The 26,863-nt window shown below is 34.3% G+C and overlaps 1 protein-coding gene across 1 annotated transcript; it reads right to left on the bottom strand.

Moving 5' to 3' along the window:
• Window positions 1-10,503: 10,503 nt before the first annotated feature.
• On the bottom strand, window positions 10,504-24,573 carry LOC125647221 (uncharacterized). Its single transcript, XM_048873916.2, has 10 exons — window positions 24,512-24,573; window positions 22,286-22,521; window positions 22,001-22,154; window positions 21,668-21,778; window positions 20,571-20,678; window positions 16,434-16,654; window positions 16,174-16,327; window positions 15,850-15,960; window positions 13,520-13,615; window positions 10,504-11,377 (listed from the first exon to the last, which is right to left on the bottom strand). Exons 1-10 carry the CDS (start codon window positions 24,552-24,554, stop codon window positions 11,346-11,348), a joined length of 1,266 nt encoding a protein of 421 aa, XP_048729873.2. The 5' UTR covers window positions 24,555-24,573; the 3' UTR covers window positions 10,504-11,345.
• Window positions 24,574-26,863: the final 2,290 nt, after the last annotated feature.

The following is a 26,863-nucleotide window of genomic DNA, read 5'->3' as shown; positions in this document are numbered from 1 at the left end:
ATATATGAATTGCGAATCAGGTGTATACACAAGTAAATGGACAATATCAGTATTATACCAACATATGAATAATAAACTACAGTCTACTTCGGATATAATGAAATTCAGGGGACCGACCTGAATTGTTCATTATATGCAAAGTTCAATATAACCAATGCTGAACTACACAAATATTGCTACTGGGGGATTTATTTTAACTTCAATATAACAGATAGTTCAATATAACCGACTTCAATATAAGTGGAGTGGACTGTATAATGATTTTGCAGTTTTAACGCATCACACCTTTTTCTGAAAGTTTTAACTAAATATTCACTGAATTTTACAATTACTGGTCTGTCTTCATTAATCATCAACCAAGTAAATTTGTCCTTATTTGTTAAATAGATAGTATTTATCATATATTGCATAAATTTTCACAGGAGCTTTACCCCGTGTTTGAACACAGTCAGATTTATGATAAAATATCAGATGTTGCTTTTTCAATATCAATGTAGTACATTCAGCGATAAAAGCTCTGACACGATGTACGTACAGGTACATGTATGTCAAACTGACACTTCTGGATTCTGGAAATGTCCACTGACCTCCTTCGATTGGCGATTTTTTTTTTTTACCTCAGCCTGTACTTGTAGATGAGACACCAATGACATATTTCCAGCTAACTACTCACAAATTTTAGAAATTTTCAAACACAAGTCCAACCATCTTTAAACTGACATTTACACATGCAATGTTTTGAAAATAAAATAACTATAAGTGAACCCCATAAAGTTTTAGCATTACATTAATAATCCGGCAAGAGTATGTACATTTACCTGTAAATACAGCCATTTTGGTTAATATATTTGGAGTTTTACCCACATTATTTTCTAAATTTGTGGCGAAAAGGGAGAGAGGGGCTCCAAAGAGCCTGGTTCAAAAAGTGCCAAAAATGGCCCATGCTTAAAACAAATTAATATTACTGTAAAATACATTTAGAGACTTCAAACTTTCTCTAGATATCTTTCATTTTTCTGATAACGCTAAAGTTTTCTATGTAACCGGTCTTCAAAATAGCGTGTATTACAACGATTTTGTTGTTAAACGTCGCAATTGAACAAAACGTCATTACATTACGTTGTCAAGGCTTCGAAGTTTTCATGCCTATATTGGGTTGGTTATTTCAAAAACAAAATATTTTGAAAATATTTGATATACATTTACGTTGAACTAGTTGATGACAGTTACCAAGACTACTGATCTTGGATAATTTCAAATCGGAATATGAACGAGTTTTGGTACGAGTTTTGGTACGAGTAAAGCCGATACCGCATCTAGTGGAATGTTATTTTTTAGATCGAGACAGGTAAGTTCAGAACATTGCATTCTATGATTAGTAATTCTTCGGTATATGAGCAATTACAATTTATTGCAAGTTCTTTCTTTTGTATTTTATCAAACCTGTATAAAACGATGCTTTGAAAACATCGGACAACAACGTGTCTATTTTTCACTTTGTAAGAGTCGCCATATATGCACCACTCGGAGGACGATTTTATCAGTTTCAATTCTCAGATCACCAGAGACATTGCCACTGATCTTAAATCATAGCAATGGCGATCTGAATCATGGATAACTGTGAAAGAGTTATATTCAAGAGCGGCATTTACTCACATGTAATACCCCCTCCAACCCCCAACCCCCCCGCGAGACAGTTGAGAGTGTGAGAGTTGGGGGGGGGAGGGTATCCATATTGCTATAAATACAACTAAGAAATTAATTTTGATAAACAATATCCATAATGTTTAAATGGGTACGTTATTTTTATATTAGATTCATGTGGGCCAAGCAAAAACACATACAATATACATTGTACAGAAAACAATTACTACACGCACACACCTCATAACACCCAACACCCCCCAACTCTCCCCTAGACTCTCATCCTAACAAACATTTACACATTTTATAATTACGGTAAGGTCCTTATTTTAAAAAAAAAACTGGTGCTTTGTTAATATAAATGTTTTAATATCTCAGCACACCCCAATCCACGTTTTTTATAACATGATACTCCAAGAAGTAGAGGAGTCTCTTATCAACCAAGAGAGAGAGAGAGAGAGAGAGAGAGAGAGAGAGAGAGAGAGAGAGAGAGAGAGGTGCGGTGGGGGTGGGAGGGGATTATTATGATGAAACTTGGTATATGATAAAAATATTGAACAAAGTCCCAAACTGTGAATATCATGAAAAATATATATTGACATAATATTGTACAGATGTATTTTGACATGTATGTACATTGCATCGAAATCCGAAATGAAATTACCGGTACTCAAAATAAATAAAATTTTAACTTGGGAAACATCTCAAAGTACATGTGCATGTGTATTCTAAAGGTTGCATTCCTGATAAAGCAAGTAAGTACATGTGAAGAAGTGTTTTATTTATTTTAAGACTAGAAGTTCAAACATCTCCTTTGTGGTGCTCTCATCATTGTCGCTGTCTCAGTTTGACTCATCGTCTGTTGTAGCGTCATCCAGATAACACACTCACCCACACCCATCCTGAATACATATTCTATCATCTCCACATGGAAACATTTTCATCTATCATTATTGTATTTTCTTTTCATTTTTTATGAGTTGATATATATTTTTTAATTTGAAAAAAAAATCAAACACCTAACCTGTGTTTTATTTAATCAATATGCAAGATTTACGGCTCGTTTTCAATAAAAAAAAAATATAATAAAAACATTTGTATATGTTTTATAACGTGTAAATATTTTTAATTGCATTCTTTAAAACACTTAAACACCTTAATTGTGTTTTACTTAAACATGATGTAAGATGACAGGATTTTTAAATGAGTGGTTTATTATTATTATTATTATTTCTTTATTAACATTATTTGCATTAAAATGTGTCATATTTAAAAACATTGTGCAATATTGCATTCTCATTTTTAATAGTAATAGTATATTTATGCATTGCAAGACCACACCTTTCAAAATAGCTATGGGCGATACCTATGTTTGAGTTGCTTCCCCTTTAAATGAACGTGTTGTAGTATTCATTTCTCTATTCATTAACTTTAATACATACACATTTATAATTTTTACATTCAAGAATAAACAATTTATGTATTTTTATGTGATGTTGTTGCATTACTTGCGGTTTGATAGATTTTGAATAAAGTCGTATGATGTCTCTCTTCACATAACTTGTACAATGTTTTATGCAAAGATACATTACCAAATAAATGCCTGTTAAGTTTTTATTCATCTGTTAAGTAAATAACCATGGAAGGTACAAGATAAATGTGATTCATTATGATGGTGTGGAATGGACGTTAATTAATTTGATGTTGCGTTATGTATCTTGAAAGTTCATGAATGTTCATGGTTAAGTCCACTTGGCCTCATTTCCATCAACACAACACAGGGTCTACGACTGCAGATTGGAAATATATTGTAGATAGTAAAAATGTCCCACGATGGAAGAAACTGAGCTTGGGAGATTTTTCTTTATTTTGGAGACAACCCGTATACTATACCCCACATATATCGCCCCCTCCCGAATTAGAATCTAACGCCGTATGTTATATGCTTGTCAATACTTTTTAATGTTTTTCTTCTGGCTGCCCCCTCCCCCTTTTTTGAAAAATGATCAATACGTGCCTCTGAAATGATCATTGAATACTTGTTGTAAATTTTAATGTATATATATTTGATTATCATAACCCTCGTAAAGAATGTGTAGTAAGTCGATCACTACTTACACAAAGGAATCTACTAGAGGTTATTGAAGTTAACCATTATTGAATGTTTTTACATAGATAATTTGAGATAAACAAGAATTGCATCTAATAATCAATTTCTGTTGTTTTTACAGTATACAATTTTTTGGTATTTATTTTCAATGAAAGTCGGGGCGTTATCTACATTTGTTCTCTTTCCTTTTCCATGCATGTGTAGCAATATTAGGTGATATAGGCCTCCATTATGTGACGTAACGTACTTTCTTTCGAAATGAAATGTTTACTGCTGTACAGAAACATCCACAGAAATATCTCATCCAAGCAGATTCTCATGGTAGTAATATATTTTACGCTATATGTACATGTATGATTATGGTATTTATTAAGTCTTTGCATATGTTATCAACTAATCGTAGGTGAGAAAAATCTCAAGTTGTTAGAACTTGTATTCGAACCCTTTGCATATTAAATATATGCAATAAAATATATTCAAACCAAAATGGATTGAAATTGACTTCAAAAATTACAATTTCGATCCCATGTTTTCAAATCGCTAAATTATGTTCCCGTCTGTATGGCGATAGAGCTAGTACTTCGATGTTTACTAGGGAGCCCGCGCTAAGTGAGCATCCGTCTATTGCATTGTGACGTCAAATGCTTTGACTAACGGGTGAAAATCACGAATGCTATATATATTTCTTTTATTGCCAATTTAATGTTCTACAGTTTTATCGTATAAAAAAAAGTTGTACGAGTATGATATTAAGATTTACAATATGTTTAAGTGTCTTTTATTGATATCTTGCTAAATCCAGTAGTATTTACAAACAATGTTTTCAACTCTTGTTTCTACACACGCCAGAATGATGGCAAGACGACAATAGGCTTTTATTATTCCTCCTAGGCACCTGATCCCACCTCTGGTGTGTCCAGGGGTCCGTGTTTGCCCAACTATCTATTTTGTATTGCTTGTAGGAGTTATGAGATTGATCAATGTTCGTTATCTTCACCTTGCATTATTCTATTTTTTCACATGGGGCGAGTTCTTCACGGAGAAAAAGAGTTATTGTAAAAAATACTTTTTATGGTAATACTTCGTTTTATACTTGATTTTTTCTCCTCGAAAAACGCGCCCCACTTTAAATATTGACATAAAGTTGCAAAAACACGAAAATATTCCGGAAAATTCCTATCCGTTAATGGTTTTGGCAGTTAGCAATGCTAGGTAATCACCCTGTTTAACCAAAATGACCCATACATGTTATGATCAAGTAATGTAGATTTGAAAAAGGTACATAAATTCAAAGGACACGATAATTTATTTTTCAAGAAATATATAGGCCATTTATGGCATTTTTTGAATCTAGCTCTTTGTCATTGCAATTTATGTTATGACACGATACATGTCTACATAATTAAACATCTCAAGGGGGCTAAAACGAATAAAAGAGGAAAGATACAGAGGCGTCAAAACCATTCTATTGGGGGTTCAAACTTACCTATTCCCCAAAGAGTGCATTGTACATGTGAGAATATGGCACCCCCCCCCGACAACACCTATGAAAAATAATTCATATCAATCGAGCAATATCTAACAAATGAAATTTTATTTTGATTTAATTGCCTATTTGACTGTAATCTGGTTTATTTTTTTTAAAAAGACGTTTGGTAGTAATGGAATAATTTTAGCCTTGATAAAACAGTGAGAGCGTTGATACTTTATATGAATTCTTTTTAGAGGGATGGGGGAGGGGTACCATGATATACAAGATCCATGCACGTGTCGATCCTCCTTAAAACCCAAGCTTTGAGTTGATGAGTTGTCATCATATTTTGGGACTCAGTAGTTCTGTAGTTCTGTTCTGATTTCATACAAAACAATTATGTCAGTCGTTATTGGAGACATCTGTAAACAAGTGAATGTCTGCGTGATTTCCAATTCGATTATTAAAATTCTCTCTTCTCTCCCCCCCCCCCCCCGAAAAATCACACCCGACTCGATCAAGAAATTCTTTTTTGTTTCCATTAACTTTTTTACCCTCTTATAGAAATGAATTCAACTGTCTGTTTTGAACAGCATTGATAGGTTGATACTCATATAATACTTAAAATATTGCACACTCTGACTGTGTTACTACCCGGAACTTGTCATATTCACACTAAATTTAAGAATACAAAGAAAGATTTTCGGGAAGGTCTATACCTTGATCAGGTAAACGGAGTCGAAATCAGTGTGCCAAGAACGGTCTAACAATCGGAATGAAACACGTCAGACAGCATTTGACCCAATAATAGGTTGTATTGGCTAACTAGATCGTTAAAACGACCATAGAATTTTCGAAATGCTGACTTTAAACGAGGCTGTTGAAACCCCTGCACCAACAACTTGTTTGTCAGTAGCCTGCCTCGATTTAAAAACTGACCATATGCAGAACAAGCTCTTGCGTATCGTATCAGTTGAGAGATATGCACACCATATATAGGTGGTAATTGAATAATGCTAAATAGATATCGGAAGTTGACGATGGAGAAACTGCAATCATCTCGTTTTTCATAAAGTTGGGTAATTAGTTTGCCGTTGGTATATACTTTCAATAAAGTATCTAAGTATGAAGCAGAAATGGAGGACTCTGTGGTGTTTTTTATTTCGAGTTCACAGGGATATATTGAATCGACATATGAATGAAAGCTATCATTAATTAATAGATAAAACATCGTCGGTATATGTAAATGTCGAATTGAAGGCCAAAGCAAGATATTTTTTTCTTTAATCACGTAGAAGTGTTTCAATAAAATTGGCTTTGTAGGAGTATAAAAACAGGTCGGCTAACAAAGGAGCACAATTTGTGCCCATAGGAATTCCAGCATATTGTACATAATAATATTGTATTTTACTATGGAAGTCCTTAACATAGTTGCTTTCCAGTTCAGTGGATACATAAGGACTAGGAGTATCGCAAACGGTACATAGTATGTCCGTAACAATGTTTATATGGCGTACTTGTCTTCAGTCATGATTTGTAGAAATTTACATCAGGTAGTATCTGGCTGTGACATACTTCCTTTGCATAACATGAATAAGGGTCTTAGCTTAAAACTGTGACAGGAAGCAGATAGACAAACCAAGAGTTCTGTGTGTAAAATATTTATCCAGATTTGACCAACTTGAACACCTTGTCAATATATAAAACGTCAAAGAAAATTAAAGATTGTTGAGAATCAAACTCCTTGCATTTTGCACATCTTCAAGTTAGTTATAAATAGTATAGATTCTAAACTGTGAAAGGAATTATAAGGACAAACTATGTACTTTATTTAATATAACATGTCCCTATAATAGCTCTAAAACTTCATTGCTATTTCGGATTTCAAACATTTCGGTTGAGCATCATTGAAGAGACATTATTTGTCGAAATGCGCATCTGGACTGTTAGTTCCCGAGGGTCTCTACAGCCCAGTTGCGAAGTACTTCGTTACTAGCTTGAAAATACGGATGTATATTTAATTGCTGTTATAAAATTTAGAAATCCACTACAAAAATAAGGATTATCTCCCTCACGCATAGCTTTTATCCTTAGACGAATTTGATTCCACTTTTTTGGCACACTGTTTTTCCCTATAACAGCTCTAAAACTTCATTGTTATTTCGAATTTCAAACATTTCAGTTGAGCATCACTGAAAAGATATTATTTTTCGAAATGTGCATGTGGTGCATCAAAATTGGTACCGTATAAGTTTTACATTTCCTCAAACCGAACTATGTTCAACACCCTGTAATTTTCTTAAAATTGAAGACAATCAAAATTCTTGCTACATGCACATCTTTCATACCCATACAACTATTCTGTAAACAGGTAGGTCCTCACTTGAAAACTGTCGAAGGAAAACTAAAAGACAAATCATACACTCTCTATGCAATATTTCCCCAAAACTGACTATATTCAACAACCTGTCATTTTCTTAACAATTGAAGAATATAAGAATCCTTGCCACACATACATCTTCCATGCGTATAGAAATACTCTGCAAAATAAGAAGGTCCTCACTTGAAAACTGTGGAAGGCAAAATATACAAATCATGTACTCTCTATGTAATAGCTCCTGAAAACTGAGTAAGTTCAATAACAGTAATTTTCTCAAAACTTGACGAAAAATCAAACTCCTTGCCATATGCCCATCTTCAATACCCATGTAAACATCCTGTAAAAAAGGAAGATTCTCACTTGAAAACTGCGGGAGGAGTTCATGGAACAAATCATAAACTCTCTTTGTAATATTTCCTTAAAACAGACTAATTTCAACCGCCTGTTTTTTCCCCTCAAAATGTGAAGAAAATCAAAATCCCTGGCACACATTCAATATCCATGCAAACACTTCGTAAAACAAGATGATCCTCACCTAAAAATTGTGGGAGGAGTTCCCCGAACAAATTATGTACCCTCTATATAACAATAATTTTCAAATAAAGGGACACAACCCCTTCAAGAGAAGTAAAAAAGGATCAAACTTGCAAATTAATCCAAAATAATCCACAAGGAAGCTACATAGCAAGTTTCATCTTGACATTCCACAAAGAAAGGGAATTAGAAACAGAAAACTTCGAACGGACGGACGGACGTACAAATAGCGCTATACCACAATGCGTCCCGTCTAAAGATGGGCGTATAAAACAGTATCGCAAAAGAGAATGGTCAAATGAAAGGCATATCATTGCGAAATATTATCAAGAGTTGGAATAGTAACGGTGTACATCTACTAGTTTACGGGAGAGTGGACATTGAGTCCGCACTATAGGTCCCTGTTTCAGGTGACATTAGCCCCCTTGATATACATGTACCCTTTAAATTTTGGCAAATTTCGTCAAAGCCTTTTTAATGTCCGTAATGGATAGATGCCGAATACTGTTGTATATGTAAAATTATCACACAATAGGAACTCAGACATGAATGGTGAGTGGTTGTTCTACCCGATACTGTCTAATAATTGAACAAACGGAAATTTTTTACTGTAATATTTTATTTCATTCATTTAAAGAAAGCTAGTCCAATGTAGCAGAAGTGATGGGAAGAGGTGAAGAAATACTTTTAACATAGAGCACTCTCAGAGAAAGCGGGTCTGATATAGATACGGACAATATCATAGATGATATCATCAACATGGAGAAGGGAAATCCTGGTTTTGATTTAAAATTTGAATTGGATGATACCATCACCACGAAGTATGAAAATTCGGGCTTAGATTTCAAATGTCAGCCAGAGGAGATCAAACCCAACGAGACGAAAAGATTCACAGAACCTCTGTCAGAATTGGACATGAATTCTCTTATCATTTTCATACTTCGTGGTGACAGTATCATTCAATTCAAATTTTAAATCAAAACCAGGATTTTCCTTTTCCATGTTGATAATATCATCTATGATACTGTCCGTTCTCTCTTCTTCATCGACAACTTTCCATAGCTATGTAGCAATATTACATCATCACCTGTATATTGTGTTAATATCTCTCAGCTGATTCGATACGCAGGGGCTTGTTCTGCGTATGGTCAGTTGTTAAATCGAGACAGGCTACTGACAAACAGGTTGATGGTGCAGAGGATCTCAACAGTCTCATTTAAAGTCAGTAATTCGCAAATTCTATGGTCGTTATAACGATCTAGTTTGCCAATACAACCTATCAGTGGGTCAAATGCTGTCTGACTTGTTTTATACTGATTGCTAGGCCGTTCTTAGCATGTGCTGATTTGGACTACATATAACTCCGTTTACCTGATCAGGATATAGGGCTCATGACGGGGTGAACGGTGGACAGTAGATGCTTACTCCTCCAAGGCACCTGATCCAACCTCTGGTTTAATCAGAGGTCGGTGCTTCTCTCCCAACTCTCTATTTTGTGTTACCTATAGGAGTTATGAGATTGATCACTGTTCATTATCTTCACCTTTTATGTACATATGTTCATTTATGTACTTGTGATACATTTATTCAAATTATGCATTATGATAAAAATAGAATCTGAATACAGTTTAACGCGCTGTACACTTGTACATCTGCACTGCAATATAAATTTGTTCTGCTACGAACCCTTGATTAAAGTTTACACAAACCACATATACAAACTGCATTGCTCTTTAAAATTTCTTGTGCGTTAAATAATCGAGAAAAAATATTTTCGCGTTAAGGATGAAAATGATATTGAAATCGGTTATGAAATGAGGTATTTCAAAAATGTGAAGTTGTTTTCCATTGATTATATTACGTATATATGTGAGTACCCCCATGTGAAATTTAAGGCACATATAACTGTATGTTTTACTTTACTTTCATTCCCCTTCCTTCCATTTTAAAATATCCATAAGGTTAATCAAATGTAAATTTTTATTTCGGCAAGTAATTTCTTTCTTTCCCGCAATACTTATATATGCATGAAAAGTATCAAATATATCAGAAATGCAGAAGTTGAAATCGATGCCAAAACATTTTTCCCATCTTGAACCAAAGCGTGCCGATCTCGGATGAGAACCGTTCGTTCCCAATCTGAAAGTGTTTCGTTCCCGATAAAAACTTCTGTTTTCGCTGAGAACCATTCGGTTCAAACCGTTCAGCGTTCGTTCCCCAAACGAAACCGTTCGTTTCCAAACCTTCGTTCAACGTTCCACTGGTGTAGTAGTACGCTTTCAGGGACTGTAAACGAACTCACTGTCAATAATATTGGGGATCAGAAGGATGTTGAACACCTTGTTTGAAATGAAAACACATGTAAAGTGTAAAGAAATTATTATAGCATAAAAATATGGATTTAGAACAGTTGATAACCAATAATAAGTTTCCCAATGAAAATGAATGATATGACCAGAGGAGAATATAAAGTTAGTCAAACCGAATGACCAGAATTAAGAAAAATAACTAGGTACTAAAATGATAAGAGAATCTGAAGTTATGACCCTAACAAACTTCCATACACCGTGAAAAATAAAGTGTTATAAAACTGATAGACTTCCTTACACCTCAAAGTAATATAAGACAAGGCTAAATGTAAACATTGGAATAACCGAAATATGAAAACATCGACTTTGAAAAATGCTAGGATAAAGGATATCTAGTTCTACCCTGAACCGAAGTAAGTTGACTCTACTAAGGTATCTACATATCTAACTTTTTAAAACAGTTTCCGACGAATGCGTGATGTTTATTTACCGCATGTTGAAAACCCCACTCTTTGTACAAGAAATGAATCGAACACGAAGTTCTTGTAAAGCACGAACATAAAATTGTGTTCGAGAAGACTGGCAAAAGGTAAACGTGTGGAAAATCAAAATATGGATTTGATATTTTCCGAAATAAATAGAAAGTATTATAGACATAAAAACATGTTGCATATGCAATAACTACGTCATTCAAAATCAAACATTACAATTTTTGTACTTAAAAACAAAAACAAAACAATTTTGATATTCACCAGTTCATTTGAATCTTCTGTTTGTGGTCCCACACATGATAATTGTCAGGGAGACGGAACAGAGGTTCTCTGGGCAGCTGTTTCCGCTACTCCTGCTGAGGCACGATCATCTCTCTTTGCATTCGGGATCGTCTTCCTTGGAGATCTAAAACGTCCTGGCTCTGCACATTTCTGACTCTCCAGTTAAAGTAAATCTATCATACTAGTAATTAAATAAAATAGCATATAATATTATATAATTCCAATGTTATTTATTACAAATGTTTTGATTGCACAACAATAAAGCTGAACGAGAGTTTACACATCAATACATTGTATATCTGAAAATGCGATGTATTCATACACGCCTGGAAACAAATAACGTAGTGTGAGGCAACTATTAATTTTTTTGAAATTGTTAATACAATCAATGAATTGGAATTATAAGAATCAAACATTCTTTTTAAAGAATTTATTTATGTGTGAATTCCGGATATTTTAACCATAAACTTAACATAAAAAGTGTTTCGCATTTTACTTCAGTTTGTGAGTAAAATGTCTGGAGTTTACACATCGATACATTCTTTAAAATGAATGTTTAATCCTATAATGAACGAGAGTTTACACATGTATCGGTCTCCACTACTCTATAGTAATATATTGTAAGCAGAAAATGTAATACTTATGACTAAAACGACTATTGCGCAGAGTACAATGCTGTAAGAAAATCCATTCTCGCGCTCTATTACAATAATGATAATATCTAACTTAATGCGTAAAACTCTAAAACTCAGCCAAGACTATTTTGCAGTTTCTATCAATGAATGTTTATTATATAAACTAAATTTAGAACCATTAAATAATATACTGAATGTACTATTAAGACGTATACATCTTAACAGTATGCTTAGTCTGATATTTTCTTCATCGGGATATGGGAATCGATCGGCAGGTGATGTCTACTCCCGTTAGACACCGTATTCCACCTCTAGTATGTACTACTCGTAAATTTATATTTTTATAGGAATCATGAGAATTCATAAAACGTATAGTGATCAATCTTATAACTCCTATAGATACGACTTGGGCAAACACGGTCCCTTGGACATACCAGAGGTGGGATCAGGTGCCTAGGAGGAGTAATTAAGCATCCTTGTTGACAAGTCACACCCGCCATGAGCCCTATATTTTGATCAAATAAACGGAGCAATCCGTAATCAATACAAGTGTGTAAACAAACGACTATCAATTAATATAAAACACCTGAGGGGTAAATGCTATTTTACATCTAGTTAATGAAGTTAAGCAACCTAGGATGTCAGATACTTACTACACTATTCCATAATCTTACGATACGTATTCCATATTTCTCACTACTCTCCGAATGACATATCATCCACCTTCTTCTTTTCCATCTAGTATAATTGGAATCTTCCATCCTCTCGACTACGCTTAAAATTACATTATTTCCTCTGTTTTATGCAATAGTGTACTATAGCATAAATTCAGAAAAGAAATATTTAGAAGCAATGAATTTATTGTAAGCATATAGGGTGTGTTTGAGGTACAAAATCTGCAATCTTGGAATGCAATTTTACATACTACATTTCTGCTGTAGAATGAACATACACTACACAGCGAAAACAATCCATACTTACTTGGAGCGAGGGGTACCCCAATGATTGCAAATGTATATTTGGGATGAATCATCTCTATAACACTTGCGATTTGCAGAACGTTGTATGTTTGGAAATGGCTCTTGGTCATAAACTTTACCTGAGGTCGGATTAATTTGGGATAGGAACTGTTATAATGATGATGTAGTAGCTACATATAGAGTGATGGATTTAAGTACTTCTTATGTAAAAATCACGACTGCTTTATTTCAATATCAACTCCGATTAAAACCGTCACAGTCCTTAGAAAGAGTAGATATTCAAGGCAATATTAATAGCGGTTGTCATTCATAGACCGACCAACGCGAAATCTGAATAGACAGGTTGCTGTGTTATTTACACCTCGAAGTGACGTTTTTCATTTCTTCTGAATTCAGTGAAATTCAACCCACTTAAAGATTTGAAGATTGAAGAAAACGGAAAGATGAACATTATAATCAAACAGGTTGAAATCGCCCTTTTCGACGTCATTTATAAGAAATATTATTTCAAACAAGTATTTTAATCTTGATGTTTGTAAATTCTCTTTTCGTGGCATCAAAATGTTACCCAGGCTGATATTTGTATGTAACATTTTGAATTTACGCTTTAATTGTCCCGTATCGTTAATCAATCAACAAATAAAAGTACATGCGAAAGTTCATAACTTATATTCTACACTTACCTCTTGAGCCTATCGTTGTCAGACTTCTATTCGTCGAAGTGGTATTCGTATCTTTCATCAGTTTAGTCCGAGTTATCTTTCTTCCTGAAGGTAGTCCTAAAGTGAAAGAGGGGATAAGCAACTTTCGAATCTGTTAACATGAAAGCTGAAGATAACGAACTGTGATCAATTACATGGACCCCCTGTATATACCAGACGTGAGGCCAGGTGCCTACGAGGAGTAAGCACCCCCTGCCCACCGGTCACACCCACCGTAATCCCTATATCTTGATCAGGTAAACGAAGATATCTGTTGTCAAAATCAGCATGTGAAGAACGGCCTAACAATCGATATGAAACATATCAGATAGCATTTTAACCCAATGATAGGTTGTATTGGCAAACTAAATCGTTGTAACGACAATATAATTTGCGAAATGTTGACTTTAAATGAGACTGTTGACACCCCTAAACCTCAACCTGTTTATCAGTAGCCTGTGTCGATTTAAAAACTCACCATAAGCAGAACAAGCTCTTGCGTATTGATCAGTTGAGAGATATAAACACCATATGGAGGTGATAATGGAAGATGGCTACATAAATTTGTAAAGTTGACGATGGAGATGTTGAAATCATCCCGTTTGTCATATAGTTGAGTTGTTAGTTTGTCGTTAATGTCTACTTTCAATAAAATATCGAAGTATGAAGCAGAAGTGGACGACTCTGTGGTGTCTTTCATTTCGAGTTTACTTCGATATATCGATTCGACATATGATGGAAAATTATTATTGTTAATAGATAATACGTAGTCGATATATCTAAATGTCGAATTGAAGACCACAACAAGATGTTGTTTCTTCTCATGTCGAAGTGTTTGAATAAATTCTGCTTCATATAAATATACAATGTAAAACAGGACAGCTAACATATGAGCACAATTCATGCCCATGGAATTCCAACAGACTGTTGGAATACCTGATCACCAAAGACCACAAAGTCAATGATGAGCTCCAGCATATTATTATTTCAACTTCAGCGTACTTGTGTGTGGAATCAGAGTGGCGTTTAACAAAGTAATTGTTTGGATGACTAATCACTAGATATGAATATTTGCGGTTTCCATTTTTGTTCAAGAAGCAACTGTCTACGATGTCAAAAAGTCAAGTCTTTAATTTATTGTAAGGGGTGGTCATGTAAAATGTTGAAATAGCATGCGTTTTGATGTTGTTGATTTGAGAAAAGCTTTGCAATTTGAAGTTTACTAAAAGTACCTTAGAATTTTTTTAGAATCCACATTTGATTTATACCAATTCTGGCATATGTAGTCACAAAATACGTTTGAAGTTTCTCCTTCACAGCTATTAATATTTTCGTGAGGAGCAAATATTGTTGCTTGGTAGAATACTTAATGGATCCAGCAATGTATCTTTGTTTGTAAGGATTTTATGAAGTTTAAGAATGCAGTATAGGTACGGTAAATATAATTTATTTCGGTTGAACTAGGTGAATTAGAATAAAATCAATTTCTTTTTTGGAAACGCCAATGATATTTAGGGGCTTGAAGATTTTGAAGGGAAGTGAGATTCGAATGGTATTCATTCTGGCGTTCAAACTTTGTACGGGAAAGTTTATTTTACAGTTTGTAAGTCGTGTTAATTCAGTACTTGAGAAGCTGCTTATCGAGTCAGATAATGGTAGGCTGGTGAGCCAGTATGATAAGCTGCTTGTCAGATTGAAAACTTCAGAAGTTTTCTAAACTGTTTGTGTTTTTGATGTTGAAGTTTGTATTAGAGTGACTTTCTGCTATACAATGAACGCAAAAACAAAAAATAAAATATTGTTTTGCTATTTCGGTGTTTGTTTTTATTAAGTGGAAGTACAAAAGAACTTATATTCATCCAACCCACTTACTGGGATATTCAATATGTCTAAAACTGAAGCATGCTTTTAAAGAATTGCATCTTTTGATTGGGCAGTTGGGGTATAAGGACGATTACCAAAAGTGCAATTAACAGGTGTTTTATGATTAGTAAGAATATAGTTCCTTATTAGATTCAAGGTGTATATTTAAAATATAAGTAAGATATTCTGCGATTGAATTCATCTAATAAGATTTGTATTACCTGACTTAATAATTTTTGCCTAATTGCGAAAAAGGTATACAGGAAAAGCCCTTAAAACCAACTGATAGTGGAGCCAAATTTAATGTGACCTATTTGTGGATTGGAACCTCAGTTGTGATCAGTTCTTTCTCAAAATATATTCCTAGTGTTTTTATAAAAGTAATTCATCGCAATTGATCAAACTCTACGGCGTCCTTTACTCTCCTAGACAGGAAGTCAAAAGTTTACCTGAATAAACCGTTGTATTCTCAACAGAGGTTGATATGTCCATGACACCCAAATTCTCTGACAGAATACCACTGGTTGATGACCTGGTTGATGTTCGCTTTACCTTTGTAACTATGGAGATATTAAAAAAAGGCATGTTGTAAATGACCCACTGTATAAATCTTAACGATAGGTAGATGATAATACGGGAAACATATTAACAATGATAAAAAAAAAACTCCAACCATGACCCAGGGAATAAACTTTTATCATTGTGTGTTAGTATTTTTCACTTAATCAATGTTGACATTAGTAAGTAGATGACATTAGTAAGTAGACATGAACCTCTCAAGCTTAGCCTGAACCCTTTTCCTGTTAAGTTGTCAGAATTAGAAAACAGTGTTATCTTTAATTTGTTTCCTCTGGTAATGATCGTGTTATTCCGCGATCTCCTGCATTGTTTGAATAGTGAGACTTTCTCATCCTCTGTATCTTGTATCTGTTAGTAATAATAAAATCAAAAATATGTTATCACTTCTATTAATATAGACTACTGAACTGCATATCATTAGTTTGATTTGATTTTCTGGTTTACTAATGCAGACCTTGAGGTAGTCCTCACAAGTGTAACCAAAAGTATGATGGATTTCCAGATTTAATATCGTGATAGTGATCTCATCGGTAGTCTCTGGGGCTGTGATTATCCATATGTAGGTTGTGTCTTTTGGATAATTATAGTTTGGATATCCCGGGGACTGAATGCATGTTTCATCCAATTCTTGTAGCATTCTGTGGTTGAAAAAAGTATCTCCTTCACAAGAAATTCCTGGAATAAAATCATCTATGAAAATGAAGGCATCACAGAATATGGACCATCGTATCTGAATTCCTTTTATCGCAAGTAACACATATTAAATACATGTATCATTAAAATCTAAAAGGAATCTCACTTAATGTGAAATTCTCCGAAGTTTGGTTTCAACGTTATCCGCACGAAACTTTTAGGTAATTGTTTTGACTGACTTTCGTCCAATCACAACGTAATAGGCGGAGTACTGTGTTGGGAATACAGGCGTTTTGTACGGGTTTCGCGGTTAGGTTGAATTTTTGATGAATCCATGGAAGACAAATTAAAACAGCTGTTGATCAACAAATCTAGATTTTATACGTTCAGTTTTATTCGCGACATCCACTCCTACTACTTCACCAAACTAGTTCCACAAAAATCACAAAGATTTACCCAAAATATACATGTAGCTACATGTACTATGCATGCCTTTTTCAGCTTTGCTAAGCGCATTCTAATGATAGAAAATTAAAGGCATACTTTATATAGTAAGAATTGAACTACTAAATGAATGAAAGACAAATCAACACAGCTATTTATCAACACACAGCCAGACACATGAATTTATATTCTTTTAAATTAATTCTTACTGAAAATGCTTTCACTTATTATCTTTTAGATTGATTGATTGAATATTGGTTTACGTCCCTCTCGTGAATATTTCACTCATATGGAGACATTACCACTGCCGGTGAAGGGCTGCAAAATTTAGGCCTATGCTCGGCGCTTATGTTCATTGAGCAGGGAGGGATCTTTATCGTGTCACACGAGCTGTGACACGACTCCTCGGTTTTTGCGGTCCCATCTTATCCGAAGGACCGCCCCATTTAATCTCCTCTTAAGACAAGCAAGGGGTTACTTAGGACCTATTCTAACCCGGATCCCAACGTGCTTGTCAAAGGAAAAAAACAAAACAAATCATAGTAAATGGAAATGAGAATGAATATAAGCGTTTTATTTGGTTTTACTAGTGGTTATTGCGGTACTATTGTTCTTATGTATGTCGGATAAATTCATGCGAAAAACGCAATATAAATAACATTCCAAAGTTGCTAGAAATGTTTTAAAAATATACTGTAGGGGACCACAAGAACAAAGCATGCACGCGCACTATAACCTCTAAGCCATGCCGATTTCTAAATCAATGGAGGAATCAGAACATACGGTGATTGATTTTAATAAAGAATTCGTGTTACGAAGAAAGTGTTAACAGAAGAGTTTCTTGTTTGCATATTACAGTTTAACGCCCCGATCAATAATGTTTCACTTAGATAGAGACGTACGTCTCTATTGCCTGTCAAGGACTGCAAAAGTTAGGCCTATGCTCAGCACTTGCACGTATGGTCATTGAGCAAGGAGGGATCTTTATTGTGCCAATGGGCCTCGCTTTTTGCGGTCTCATGCGAGGAACAGCCTCATTTTATCGCTCCTTTGTACAAGCAAGGGATGGATACTGTGGGTCTATTCTAACCGAGATCCCCATTTTGATAAGAAAATAAAGACATAATCGATGTACATAGTCAAACATTGAAGTGATAAATAAATAAATGTTTAAATTTTAGATATGTTGATCAAAAGGTGTTTTAATCTGTCTTCTATGTATTCAGAAACTTACAAGTAACCCGAACGCAAAGTTCTGCTTTTTCACACGGTAGCACTGGTCTCTAACGTGGCTCCGCCTACTACGATGTGATTGGAAAACAGTCAGTCAAAACATTAAGATCAAAGTTCACGAAGAAAGACATTGACTCCAAACTCCAGAGTATTTTACAGTAGCATGTCGTCCACATTATAAAAGTAATGATATCTCAACAATATAGAGACAAAATAGAGACACGCTTAACTTAATAAACACCGAAAGAAGAATGATGCAATACCAGACGAATGTATGATGCTACAGAATGTTCCATCAGTGTTCTTGCTGTGCAACTCCGACACAGTGCAATTTCCACCCGACACAGTAACAACGTGTGCGACACAATAAAACAATAACAACAGATTAAGATTTTCGCCAATCGTGAACGAAACTAGGGCAGTTAGAAGAATTCTTATTATTTACTACAACAAAGTGGACTTGAGTACGATTGTGTTTTGATAGCGAGGGACAGTAATCAATGTCTCAAAGTGGTGATAATACGTAATTTAGTATACCTCCCCCGATACTATACAAAGTAGTGAAGTAGATGTGAATGGAGCAGTGCTTGTCACTTAATGTTGAATTACTGAACCAGATCGTCAATATTCACTCGGTAATCTACATATATAGAACATGTTACTGTGTTCGCAACCATCGCCGAAACAACCAAATATAGCCGCATTATATTATTTCGTTTGAAAGATGAGAATGGAAATGTTGACAATTATAAGCCTGCGTTGATGAATAACAATACATCCGTTTCCAGCCCATAAAATTCATTTCACCGTTGGGTACTGAAGTAAGCTTTTCAATCGTCAACTTCCCATATATATCCAGCAATATTCCATCATCACCTGTATATTGTGTGGATATATCTTAACTGATTCAACCTCGTTGAGATCCGGGTTAGAATAGATCCTCAGCACCCCTTCCTTGTCGTAAGAGGCGACTAAATGGGGTGTCCTTCGGATGAGACCAGAAAAACAGGTTCTGTGTCACAACAGGTGTGACACGATAAAGAGCCCTCTCCGCTCAATGGCCATAAGCGCTGAGCATAGGCCTAAATTTTGCAACCCTTCACTGGCAATGGTGGCATCTCCATATCAGTGAAATATTCTCGAGAAGGACGAAAAATATATACAATCAATCAATCTCAACTGATTCGAAAGGCATGAGCTTTCTTTTCCGCATGGTCAGTTTTTAAATCAAGGCAAGCTACTGACAAACAAATTGATGGTGCAGCAGTTTTAACAGTCTCGTTTAAAATCAGCATTTTTGCAAATTCAATGGTTTTTATAATGATGTAGTTTTCCTATAAAACCTATCACTGGGTCAAATGCTATTTGACGTGTTTCATACCGATTGTCAGGTCGTTCTTGGCACTGATTTGGACGACGGATTACTCCGTTTACCTGGTTCACCACGAGTGTGATTGTCGACAGGGAATCCTTACTCCCCCTAGACACCTGATCCCATCTCTGGTGTGTCCAGGGGTCCGTGTTTTCCATAATCTTTATTTTGTATTTCTTGTGGAATTGATGAGATTTATCACTGTTAGTTATCTTTGTCTTTCAATGAAGGGTAAATATAACAAACAGTAATTAATCCCATAACTCTCACAAGCAATACAAAACAGAGAGTTGAACAAACACGGATCCCTCGACACACCAGAGGTGGGATGCCTAGCAGGAGTTGCATGACGAATCTTTAATTCAATAAACACAGTATTAGCTTGCATCGTTTTCCCGTTGGGTTGTTATGATAATCCAACACTTCAGTGTATTTCACAGCTGACAATGCTCACAAAATAAATGATTACGGGAATGATAGTTCTTCTATCAAACATAATATTATATGTCTGTATCTTACTACGTGTTAACTATTATACTAATATGACAAATTGAAGGAAAAGACATCTCTATGAGTACACGTATATCAACATTTCTGAACAGCTGATTCTGTCATATCATTATTATTATTATTATTATTAATATTTCTTGTTAATAAAGCATATATAACTACATGTATATATGTTCTGACGGTATCATGACATTGTACTATATGTTGCTGTTTAATTGATAAATCGAGAAAATGAAAATGATGATGTCACATAATTCAGTACCACGTTTCAGACAGAAGAAAAATAAAATTCCTTGTTTTATTGGTGAAATTCTGGCACAGGTATTATTTTTAAGCACTTTTCGTTAAATGGAAAATTCTAAACATTATTTTCTATCTTAGAGACATTCAAAAGATTACCTAAATGTTTAGTTGTAGTCTGCACCGATGATGGTGACGTCATGAGAACTGGAGTAGTTGTTGGAATACCTTTGGTTGTTGGTTGTGTTGTTTTCTTGGTTTTAGTAACTACATATACATTAAAGGAATGATTCACTTTCTAGATAATCTGACAATGTTGTTATGCTTGAATTCATCACGACAATTACTATATCTTAATGATTTCTCGGAAGTTCATGTTTGCTTGGAATTTAGATTGATGTAAACCTTTACTAGATAGACAGATTTTTACATAGTGATTCGTTCTTTATTTATAATATGTTATCAAGACATTTGAGTTCAGTATACCTCTCAAAATTAGATTAAATCCTTTTCCTGTAAGATCGTCATAATTAGAAAAGAGTGTTATCTTCAATTTGTTTCCGGTAGTAACATAAGTTTTATGCTTTGATTTGTCGCAATGCTTGAATATTGCGAAGTTCTCAACTTTCCACAGAAATTTATTTCAATAGAACTCGTTTAGCATCATAGTTTTGTACTTTTCTTGACTACTGATTGCATGATGAATCTTTAATTCAATAAACACAGTATTAGCTTGAATTGTTTCCCGTTAGGTTGTTATGATAATCCAACACTTCAGTGTATTTCACAGCTGACAATGCTCACAAAACAAATGATTAAGGGAATGATAGTTCTTCTATCAAATACATTCTTATATGTCTTTATCCTACTACATGTACGTGTTAACTATTATAATTGATATGACAAATTGAAGGAAAATAAATCTCTATGAGTACACGTTTATCAACATTTATCAATAGCTGATTCTGTCATATCATTATCAATATTTCTTGTTGATAATGCAAATATAACTATAAATGTTCTGACGTTATCATGACATTGTACCATATGTTGACATTTAATTGATAACAGAAGGAAATGAAAATGATGATGCCACATAATTTAGTACCAGGTATATCATGTTTCAGACAGAAGCAAAATAAAATTCCGTGTTTTATTGGTGAAATTTTGGCACAGGTTTTATTTTTAAGCACTTTTCGTTAAAATAAAAATATTCTAAACATTATTTTCTATGTTGGAGACATTCAAAAGATTACCTAAACGTTTAGTTGTAGTCTTCACCGATGATGGTGACGTCATGGGAACTGGAGTAGTTGTTGGAATGCCTTTGGTTGTTGGTTGTGTTGTTGTTTGCTTGGTTTTAGTGACTACAAATACATTAGAGGAAGCAGTCATTTTGTAGATAATCTGACAATGTTGTTCTGCCAAATATCATCACTTCAATTACTATATCTTAATGATTTCTCGGAAGTTCATGTTGGCTTGGAATTTAGATTTGTGTAAACCTTTACCAGATAGACAGTTTTTTACATAGTGATTCGTTCTTTATTTATAATCTGTTATCAAGACATTTTAGTTCAGTATAATACCTCTCAAATTGAGATTAAATCCTTTTCCTGTAAGATCGTCATAATTAGAAAAGAGCGTTATCTTCAATTTGTTTCCGGTAGTAACAACAGTTTTTTGCTTTAATTTCCCACATTGCTTGAATATTGCGAAGTTGTCTTCATCTCTGTCTTGTATCTGTTATTGAGGAAACCGAAATACAGTTTTTCCAATTAACAAAGTACATTTCCTCACATAAATAGCAACAAGAAACTGAATTTCAAGATTTCTTATGAGTTAAATTCCTAATGTAGGAAACAAAAGAAAACCTTCAAATAGTCGCCACAAGGGAATCCTGAAGTGTATGGCAAATCCAGATCTAATATATGGATAGTGATCTCCTCCGTGGTTCCCGAGGCCGTCACGGTCCAAATGTAGACTGTGTCTTTCTCGTAATGCTTTGTGGGATACCCAGGGGATATAATAGATGCTTCCTGGGATTGATGTAAAGTTATGTTTTTGGAAATGTAGTGTCTGGAATCTGCACCTTCGCTGTAGTAAATTCCTAGAATACAATCATGTTTGGTATTTTATTATTTAAGAATATTTCTATATATATTTTACATTTTATGAAGGAACCTAACCTAATGGATAAATGTAACAATGTACTTTGTGTAAATTGTGGTCCAAAGCTGATGAATTATAAAGAATAAATTAGATGTAGGTGAATGTGCCACGTGGATCCTTTTTAACGGAAGTTCAATTAACTATAGACTAACGTCCGATACGGTAATACATGTATACCACTACATGATATGGTTGTGTGGAAGAATTACAGATGCTTATTACAAAGATATAATCCGATAAATGGTGCATGAAATATGTTACCCTTACAAAATTTTAGTCAACATATAAAGATAATTATTTCATCTTAGTTCTACCTTTATTTCATAAGAAAGATATGCTTCCATATTCATCATTGCTTTTTTGTTGCATTATGAAAAAATCAAGTCATTACTAGATTTACAAAACTTCTACAGGGCTTACTGATATGTAAAAATGTCATAAAATTTAGATGTTTGAAGAAGGACACAAAACATACTGCTCTAATGTTATTCTAAAAATTGTATTTATCATTATGAACAGATGTCATTGGTTATTAATGTAATAATAATGATAATAAACAAATATTTGATTTTCCAGGATGATGTATTTAACAATAAAATAGTCGTTCATGTGGTTCAGAATATAAGACATACATCTATCAACAATACTCGTTGTATTCAAATGTCTATTTGATATTTCCCAGTAAACTGGAAATAAAAGAATCAACACATTCTTCCACGTTTGATTGATATGCAGATTTGTCACAGAAGATAGATTTAACGGTAAACTATCAACTCAATTCTATAAGAAACTGGATTATCAATTTTCCCTGTCCATGAAACAATGTTCCATTATGAAAATGTGAAGATAACGAACAGTGATCAATCTAATAAATCCTATAAGAAATAGAAAATAGAGAGTGGTGAAAGCATGGCCCCTATGTATACCAAAGGTAGGATTATGTGCCCAAGAGGAGTAAACAATCCCTGTCGATCGGCCACAACCTCCGTAAGCCGTCAAACAATATACCACAAACCAACCGTTTACCTTATCTAGATAGGGGCTCGCGGCTGGTGTGATCAATGAACAGGGATAAACATTCCTTTATACAACGAACTTTACTGATATGTAAATAATTTGGATATATGTAAATATTCTTTTATAAGCATATCTCCCTGTAAAAACATACTACCATATGCACAAAAATACTCTTGTATGCATATTTACACCTAGTCTGGGATATGTGCAGATCTGTTTACTCTTGTGAGGAAAAGCGAATTTGAAGATGCAAGTTGATATATAGAAATTTCCACTTCCTTCTTTACGCTGAGAGGTTCCTCCACGGTGTTTCTTGTTGGAAATATTTTTCACTAATCCTTATAGATATAAAAACAAAGATATTTTTCTTCATTCTAAGATTATCTAACCATTGTTCATCATTGAACTTTTTAAGAACATCACTCTCAAACCATATATTTGATCGTGGTTTTCTTAAAATTTCACGCTCATTGGAGCACCCTACTTCAATACAAATTCGTAATAAATAGGGAATAAATCTGTTTCCTGAATGAAGCTATTCTTATGGATGTCATGATTATAAATGGATAGAATAATTGATTACACATTGATTTACTCAAGGTATCTAGAATCACACGGACACGCGTAGCAAATTTACAATTGCACGAAGGAACAAATTTGATCATGAGTAAATATACTCATGGGTTAATTTCTCGCTTAATAGAAAGACTTTAGGCATGTGATCACGCATTTGCTTTTTCCAAGTAACTGAGTTTGTCCTCTATTTCTTTTTTTAAATATAATTTATAGAATTGAGGAGATTGATCACTGATCATCAATCTCTTTCAGATCCTCGTCAAATTAATGGCAAATAGCAGTGGTTCGAAAAAAAAATGTAATTGCTTTAATGTAGATAATATGAAAATGCTTACCAAAACTGTTTACCATAAGCATTATGATAGTCATCCACGTCATGTTAGGGTAAACAACAACATGTATGACTGTATACGAGGAATAAAATCATATATCAAGATCATCCTTTTTTATATGTGTTAACATAAGGAAATCAAATGACGTCACTGTTAAGATTGCAATGGGAAATAAATGCGTATATAATTATCATTGGCAGAACGACCATGCTTTTCTGATTTCCATGAATATCGCAGTTACATCTATTGTATGTGACCGGTCAACAGCGGATGTTTACTCCTCCTAGGCATATATTCCCACCTACGGTATGTCCAGGGGTCTGTTTGTGCCTTGTTCATAATTTCATATTCGTTATAGAAATTATAAGATTGATTAATGTTTGTTATCTTCACCACTTCATGCAACGCATATTTTCCTTACAGGTTTCATGGGATTTTTATCATGCAACAGTGCTAATTTGAGCAAGGAAGATAAAAAAAACATTGTTTTAAATGGTAATTATGACGTCACAACCTACTGCACTACTTGCACAACGTTACATACGTCATAGATTACCATGCATGAAATTCTCTCATTGACGCCATCGTATTACATCCGAGCTTTATGTTGAATGTACGCTACTTTCGAGGATTTCCGATTGTGTAGTTGACAATACCGTGCGCCCTGACGAGTGTTTAGAGCATTAGGGTGACACAGATTATCACCGGCCTGATTTGATTTTCAGCAGGATACGATGAAGTCAATATAGGTAAATGAGGTAGAAAAAAGATGTATTTTTTGCAGATTGTAATGAATTTTATCACCAATAGAAGATTGTCCTTTCTTGCCTTTTGGATATAATATTCTTTATTACAAGAAAGAAATACAATAGAATAGAGAAATCTCGACAACCTTGAGCTCGAAATAAAGAAAGCCTTTAAAAACCTGTCATTTGATAAATATCGATGAGATTTAACAAAAACAAGCAAACCTGATTTCAAAAGACGGTATTGCTCTTAATTTCAACGAACTTTACAACAAAATAAAATCTCAAACCTCTAATCTAAGGTATTAATGAACATGCTGGCGCATTGCAAATTGTATATTTCAAACTTTGATATTTTACTAAATCACTGGGGGCTACATGTCACAGCTAAAAAGGGGAGGTCTTTCATTTTATAAGTAGGGCCTCTTGATGTTTTCCAAAAATGACACGTCACGTGATATTCAATTGACACACGGGAAGTTACCATGAGGGATATTTACGACAGTTCAGTCAGATTCAACATATGAGTAGTATCGTTTTGGTGTTTAACAGTAACAATTGTAATCACACTTGTGAATTTGAGGTGTAATTTTACACCAAAATGAAAGATGAAGATAACGAACAGTGATCAATCTTATAATTCCTATAAGCAATACAAAATAGAGAGTTGGACAAATATGGACACCTCAACACACCAGAGGTGGGGTCAGGTGCCTAAAAGGAGTAAGCATTCCCTGTCGACGGGTCACACCCGCCGTAAGCCCTATAGGCCAATCCAAAAACATGAGTTATCTTTCCTTGATCCGGAACGTAGTGCGCTTGCATAACAGTAGTTTAAGACTTCCGGGTAATATATTCGATAAGGGTAATTATCAACAGTACAGAAGGTTGCAAAGATATTGCTGTATAATTTTACAGGGATCACGCCAACAAATGTTAATGTTAATAAAAAATCACAATGCATGCCTTTCCTTTATACACGTGAAAATAACCAACTTTGCATGTAAAAATAAAATAAAATTAATGTTATAATTAGAGGAGAACCCCCCGATAAAATGCCCTATCGTTAAGATGATGTAATTTCCTACAGAGGGTCTGCTCCGAGACACTGATGATTCTAACTATCCCCTCCTTTTCCAAGGAATACACGTGTTTTATGACTGAAATTAGTATAGATAAGATAAGTTTATTTCTCTTTTGGGTCCAGAAGGTTTAACAGCAAGACAGCTTATAAAGAAGGAAATTGCAAAAAAGAAAGTTTACAAAATTAACCTCAGGTTACATGGACTACAAACTACATGTGGATGTAGCATGTTGGGGAAACGAGTACATACATATATGAATTGCGAATCAGGTGTATACACAAGTAAATGGACAATATCAGTATTATACCAACATATGAATAATAAACTACAGTCTACTTCGGATATAATGAAATTCAGGGGACCGACCTGAATTGTTCATTATATGCAAAGTTCAATATAACCAATGCTGAACTACACAAATATTGCTACTGGGGGATTTATTTTAACTTCAATATAACAGATAGTTCAATATAACCGACTTCAATATAAGTGGAGTGGACTGTATAATGATTTTGCAGTTTTAA

Source organism: Ostrea edulis, chromosome 6 (assembly GCF_947568905.1).
Source record: "Ostrea edulis chromosome 6, xbOstEdul1.1, whole genome shotgun sequence".
Classification (NCBI taxonomy): domain Eukaryota; kingdom Metazoa; phylum Mollusca; class Bivalvia; order Ostreida; family Ostreidae; genus Ostrea; species Ostrea edulis.
This window is presented reverse-complemented; position numbering and strand designations above follow the sequence as displayed.